At 45.8% G+C, this 7,161-nt stretch overlaps 1 protein-coding gene across 1 annotated transcript in view; it reads right to left on the bottom strand.

Moving 5' to 3' along the window:
- Nucleotides 1-6,605, bottom strand: part of MED26 (mediator complex subunit 26) — a gene marked incomplete at its 5' end in the record, with an annotated part of 41,958 nt that extends 35,353 nt beyond the window's left edge. Inside the window, one exon of the mRNA XM_015567019.1 lies at nt 6,564-6,605. Within this exon, the coding sequence (XP_015422505.1) occupies nt 6,564-6,605 (42 nt within the window). The remainder of the gene's footprint in view (nt 1-6,563) is intronic.
- Between the last annotated feature and the right edge of the window lie 556 nt (nt 6,606-7,161).

Below are 7,161 nucleotides of genomic sequence, written 5' to 3'. Positions count from 1 at the left end.
CACACACACACACACACACACACACACACACACATATATATTAATGTATAAGGATCTGGACGCAGGCAAGAAGAGTAGAACATCTTATAGCCACTATGCTGTCACAGTGACATGGGAGATCTCAGCAGGTGGGTGAGGACTTGGAAGTGGGTTTCAATCCAGCGTGATCACTTCTAGCAGTATGCCCGCAGATCATCAGTTTCCACAATGGCACAGTACCTGCCTCCTCAGTTACTGTACAGATTAAATGAGTCTTTAACACACAAGGAGTGCTGAAAAGTACAGCACTCAATACCTACCCAGCGTTGACCGCCAGTTCCCAAGATCAGTCCTTTGCACAGGATAATCAACAAGCATCGAGCACCCAGTTGCTATGAAGTCCTAGATACATGGGGAGGAACTCATGGTCCACTACCAGGGAGCTTGTAATCCAAGGAGAACATGAATATCAAGACGTATTATCTGCAGGAATGTAGGTTTTAAGTCATGTGCGGTACCTGGGGAAACTGTCTTGGATTAAAGCAGGAAAGGTTTCTGGAAAAGGGAGAGGAGGGAGTGAAGTCGGGGTGGCAACAAACGGTACAAAGGTTTCAGCCCTAGGTGTCATACACAGACAAGAAAGGTCAGCATGCCGGTTTAAGTAGATACTGTTTGGATGACAAGACATAACTTCATTTCAAAGCATGACTAGATTAGCTCTGTCCTTGAATTTTCTCATTAACAGCTACTCAAAGTACACCTGTCATTATGTGGGAGTTCCTGAATGTTTCTGATCATAAAAATGGATCCTGACAGAAAAAAGATTAGGAGCAGCTAGGCTAGAAATTTTAAGGGGGAAAAGGTTATAGGAACTGAGCAGGAAGACTGCTGTCGTTAAGCCCATTGGCTTCTGAGCTAACACTAACCAGCACTGGGTTTAGGCCCAAATTCCAGCAGCCTCCTCTTCAATATTGGACAGATCTTCCCTAAAATGAAGTTCAGAGAAGCAACCAGGATGCGATTCACTCCACACAGTCCCTGGTCCATAGTATGTGCTCAGTAAACGGCAGTTGTTCACTTCATAGGCTCCAATGAAGACAGGGAACTTCGTTGCAGTCCTAGGGGCATTCCAAGGCTTTGAACTCCATCTGTCTGGCAGTGGCACCTCACCTGACATGATCCTTCTTTATTGCAGGCTCCACATGCAGTCACAGAACCTCTAGGAACTCATATATCAGGAGTCTCTGGGTCCAGACAGAGGGCCTGGGTGTGTCTGTACCCCAACCTGGTATGGTAGTCCCAAATTGTCCCCAGCCAGTTCTGGCAATAATCAAGAGCTCCCCAAAGTACTGTAGGGCCTCCCTCCCGGGAACTCCTGCCACCCAGAGTAAACCTAACACCGGGATACAACAGCACTTCAAATACTTGAAATCAACTCCCAGGCTCTTCACAGAATCTGACACCTGCCCCCTTCCCATCCCACTGCTGAGGGGAAAAACTACTCAAGACTTGCCAGCTATTCCTCCAAACTCTCTGATCCCCTAGGATCAGAGATGAACCCAAAACTGACTTCCTTCACCCGACTGTAAAACTTTTCATTCTGAAAACTCAAAATGATGAAGTACTCTAGAAAGCCATTTCTCACGCTCTTAAGAATTCTGAACAATCTTTGAACAAGACAGAACTATAAGCCTTTTAAGGCCACCTCAACCCAGATCCCCACTCCCACCCCAAATAGTCCATGTGCACACACTATGCCTGCCCTTCTCCTTACAATGGAGGCTTCAGGTCCCTGGAATCTAAGGGCCAGGAAGGTCCAGGTCTGCACCCTTTGTACCCAGCACATAAGCTCTTGCTAGAAATGTTTATTCAATGGCTGAGCTACCATTTCCAGTTTTACCATATGTCTCCATAAACAGTATACCAGTTGGTGATTGGGATGTTAAGTATATTGGCCCCAAAGACCTGGAATTCATTCAAAGAGCACTTTTAAACAGCATGCACAACACCGGTAGGCCTTCCTTATGCAGGAAATGCTCCCCAGTTCATGGAATCCCTAAGTCAATTTTGCTCCATTCCACACCTGTACCTCAAGAGTGAAAAGAAGCTGTTATAGAAGGGGGCTCTGAGCATGGGCATTCTGGGGCTGAAGTGAAAATACACTGCCTACACTGCCACCTGCTGAGCCACAATCTCAGTCACCCATTCTGACAACCAGCTAGTGGGCCCCTGGGGGACAGCCCACCACCAGGATTAAAAAGAAAAAGCACAACAGAGGCAGCTTCCCCAGCTTCCAGAAGACAATTTGCAGTGAGGGGCTGGGCAGGAGACCCACCTACTGGACTGCAATCACATAGAGATCAGCCTGGGGCCTGGTTCTGGTTAAACTAGAATTCCATCTAAGATGCCCACAAAGACACAAAAATCAAGCCATAGGCGAGCACAGCTACCCTCCTACACCTAACCCCGAGGTGTGTGTCCTGCCACACACATCTGTGTCCTGAGCCCAGAAGCCCAGCTGACCATGGTGCCTTTTAAAAACTGTTACCAGGACAAAAACCACTTCCCACAGGCTGATCCTGGACAGTTATCCAGGCCTTTGCAACATACTCCCGCAGGACACATGCCCAGGTTTTGGGCTTGATACCCAGGGGGCATGCAGGAAGCAGCCAATCGATGTTTCTATCTCTCTATTCCTCTCTCTCTAAAAATCAATAAAAACATAGTTTTTTTTTTAAAAAAAGGACAACATAGTCCAATTAAAGCCACCTCTGAGAACCACCCAGAGACCTCCATGAAGAAGATGTAAGGTAAAGTCCACCTTCTTCTGAGGGAGTGTCACAACAAGGACACACACCTGCTTCATAACGGACACTTGTTACCTGTCTATTTCCCACAGTCATAACACACCACACTGTTCTCCCCATAGATCCTGGCTACAGTATAAAGAGCAAAGACAGGAACGTCGCTGAATTTGGGAAACAGTGTGATCAGGCAGTGACATACTTAGATTTCATATGCTCTAATATATTGGAGAGAATCAGAACAAGCAGTCTTCCATTTTACAAGAGTCCTCTTTTCTGCAGAAATCAATGGCATTTTAAGTTAATATCAAAACTGCTGTAACCTGGAAGCAGAAAACAAGACTCATGAAAAGTTCCACGTCAGCTGGCAGCTGCCACACCACAGTGTGGTCTGGCCCAGGACTCTGTCCCTAATAGTAACCTTAAGATGTTTCTGGGGCAGGCTGCCTAATATTGTCAACCTGTTAGATCTGGCACAGGTAAATCTAACCCAACTACTGGAGTCACATATAAACTTATGTGAGAGAGAAGAGGCTCCCACGTCTTGTCTTATCAGCTCGAGGGCACTGCCCTCTTGGGCCTCATTTCAGAGCCCTCTATCCATCTTTGAAAGCAGCATGGTAGTATTTAGAGTTGGAGGTACATCACTTAGTAACTTTGGGTTCTGGGGCTGTCACCTCACATGAAGTCAGTAAGTAACAAAAGCATCTTGTCCTCTCCTGGACACAGGAGACACTCACTAAGCAGCGTATACCGTCACTGTGCAGAAATGAGAGAGAGGTGGCTCAACTCACCTTCCTTACAGGGTTGGTGAAGTAGAAGATGCTATTAAAATGCTGTACAGCCCTGACCGGTTTGGCTCTCTGGATAGAGCGTCGGCCTGCAGACTGAAAGGTCCCAGGTTCGATTCCGGGCAAGGGCATGTACCTGGGTTATGGGCACATCCCCAGTAGGAGATGCGCAGGAGGCGGCAGATCGATGTTTCTCTCCCATCGATGTTTCTAACTATCTCTCTCCCTTCCTCTCTGTAAAAAATCAAAATATATATATAAAAAAATGCTATACAAAGTCCTGTGAAGTGTGCATATCTGTGTAAAACTTTGTTATTTTAGAAAGTTCACACAATGCACATTGCATTAAAAAACTTTTAAGACAATTCATGTTAGCCTCGGCTGCCCTTTCCATAACCTGAACCCTGGATCGGGAAGGAGCTTTTGGGGCACATACTCCGGTCCCCAGTTCCACTTTGCAGCCCAGGAAAACTAAGCAGCATCTTAACCTTCAAATTCCTAGGTGGGAAAATTACCCTTCTTGAGTGTGTCTCTCTGCAGAGACCCCTTGGTCACCTCCTGTTGGAACCTAATGTTTGCAGAACTGTGAAGAAGAAAGTTATGCCTGAAGTTTCCTACTGAAGAGCCTTACTGCTGGCAGGCATTTACACTAGCGTCCAGGGCCAGTTCAAGTCCCTCTTCCCCTCAGTGCCTCCTCTAGCCTCTCCCTGCTCTGAATATAGGGATAGTCACCTGCCTTGAGCAAGGCCTGCCTTGTGCTTATTCAACTTGTCATGGGGCTTCAGTATCCGCTCACCATCTCAGTCAGACCTTTACTCAGATGCCAGATAAACATTCATGTTCCTACAGCTCTACAGAGTTCTGCATTAGAATATACCAGGGGTCCTCAAACTTTTAAAACAGGGGGCTAGTTCACTGTCCCTCAGACCGTTGGAGGGCCAGACTATAGTTTAAAAAAAAACTATGAACAAATTCCTATGCGCACAGCGGTGACAAAAACACCCGGCAACACCCGGCGGGCCGCATGTGGCCCGCGGGCCGTAGTTTGAGGACCCCTGGAATATATCATACTGATCCCCTGGGCCTATAGCAGTCACAAGGGCTTTTCTGTAAAAGATGGCTCAAATGCAGCTCCTCAGTCATAAGTCCTAGGGGTTAGTAGTCAGTTTAACCAGCATTTAGAAGGTACATCCTAATGCTTCTGCTCTAGAGAGAGAAGATAAGAAACAAACCATGCTCACAAAACTTTCATTCTGGTCAGGAAGACAAAGTCTGAACTTTTGTGAAACAAAAGTGGGAACCTAATCACCTGCTAAAGAGACTGCTGGGGTGGACTAACTCTGATTTCTGGGCAGGAAAAGGCACTGCCCTCAACTTCATCTCTAATGAAGCAAGATTAAGCTGTAACAAATGTGCACACTGCACTGAGAGATCGTCAATACTCTGGGCTGACACACCAGGAGAAGAGTAAGGCTTGACTGTTACGAAAAACTGTTAGTGTATCTGAAAACGAGTGTAGAAGAATTACTTCAGTACTGAGTTGATGCTATAGAAATTCAAATACTCCAGAGGCTAGAATTTAGAGCAAAGAAACAACTTTCCTCTTAAGAGCTCCTTTGTCAAGGAGGCGGTCAGTAAATGTTACTTTGTTACTTCCCTAATTTTTCAGATACTTGCAGATATTAGGTCACTGCCCTACATTGATTTTTCAAGCAAATGCTGTTTGTTAACCATAACTGCCCATAAAGGTAAGCATTACATGACACAATTCTGTGTTGCTTCTCTCAAAAGACGTTTAATTTTAGTGTTGGCTCTTCAACTCTGTCCCCATTTTTTTTCCCATGAACATCTTAAATATGTGTCAACTAACTATCCAGAAGTGGAGTTCATAATTGGGTAAGGCAGAGAAGAGCAGCTGTATGGCAGCAATGCCTTGTTGGAGCCACCTCACTCTTACCTGGACCCAGGTCAAAAGAAAACTACAGCCTGGCCATACTGTTGCACCTTCTCCACTAGCAACCTATTCCACCATGGTTCTGAGTTTCTATACTCGGTTTGCTCTAAGTCACGCTCTAATCAAATGGTTATTAACAATGTTCACAAACACTAACAATGGCAGCATTTAAAGGAGGGACTCTCCTCATCACTCATATTCAAAGAGACAATTTCCCAATTCCATCCATCACACTTACTTAGTAGGACTCTATGCACACCTATCACTAGAGTCATCCAAAACAAGCCACATGAAATGTGAATTCTATGCCATGTAACAGCCATTAGCTCATATGAATGTAATGTTCCCACAAGCACCAGGATACATGAAGCTGAGATTTGTTCCCTCCTCCAGATTCTGTCTAGTCCCTTTTCCTCCCCTACTCCTAGCAACCCTCTAGATTAGAGCCTTACACACAATGCAACCCCTGAAGTTGCTGCCCCACCGAATCTACAACATCATGAACACTTGTGAAAGCACCTTCTGATCCCAAAGCTCTCCTAGGTGGCATTAAGGGTCAACGCTAACATCTCAGCCACTCTCAAATTCTCCCCAAGTCAAACAAGCACGTGGAATTCAAGAAATTGCACTGGGACTCCACAAAAGATGCAAAAGTCATCAAGACTTACATTTTTTATGTCACTTGCTTTATCCTCTAATATTTCAGTCTTGAGAATTATAACACCACCAGTTACTGCAAAAATTCTGGAAGGTTTTACATAGCTTGTGCCTACTCCACCCCCAAAACCCTAACAAAAATGTATACATTTGTTAAAGGCAATTCCCACCAAGTCAGTCTTAATGGGGCCTGAAGACCAGGGGTACTTATGACACAGAAACCAGATTAGAGAATAATAACTTCTGTTTCTACCAAAACTGCACAATCCAGCATGATTTAAAACACACACACAACAACTAAAACAGGCTAAAGCATACTAAGAGCAATTAGCCAAGCTCACATAAAGGAAAACCAAAAGCCCCAACAGTGAAAGTTACCTGGCCAAGCCCAAGATGATTTTTTCTTCTATCCCCAGCATGTTAAGAAGTGATCTCAATGGCCACTTCCTGATCTCCCAGCAAATGCAGGGACTCACTTCATACCAGGATACCATCTTCCCATTGATCAACCTGCTCCTGCTACAGGGGAAAATGACCCCCTATCGCCAGCAGCCCATTGGAGAATATGTGAGAACATGATGAGTCTTTCCCTTCACACACGGAGGGAGCAGGGGAGATCCCTCTGCAAACAGTAGCCTCATTGTAGGGACATCTGAGAAAGACACCTTGGGGTTAAGCCTGACCTTCTAGGTCACAAGCCACCAGGCTGGGACCCCTAGGTAGGGGAAAGAGACAACCTAAACAGGGCTCTTGGGAGAAAGAGATAGCAAAAAATCACCCCTAATTCTCTACCAAAAAGTGGGACTCTGGCTTGGTCAGAGACGCAATGGGCAGTTAGGCCCAGAAAGGCAACATGAAGAATCCTACCTTCCCCAAGATCATCTTCCGTTGGCTGCGACCCCAAGAGGGACCCGGCAAAGGCATGGCCACTCCCAGAACCCAGGGGCCTCTCCAGGCGCCCTGAGCACCCAGCGAG

Source organism: Myotis davidii, unplaced genomic scaffold (genome assembly GCF_000327345.1).
Source record: "Myotis davidii unplaced genomic scaffold, ASM32734v1 scaffold1203, whole genome shotgun sequence".
In the NCBI taxonomy this organism is placed as follows: Eukaryota; Metazoa; Chordata; class Mammalia; order Chiroptera; family Vespertilionidae; genus Myotis; species Myotis davidii.
This window is presented reverse-complemented; position numbering and strand designations above follow the sequence as displayed.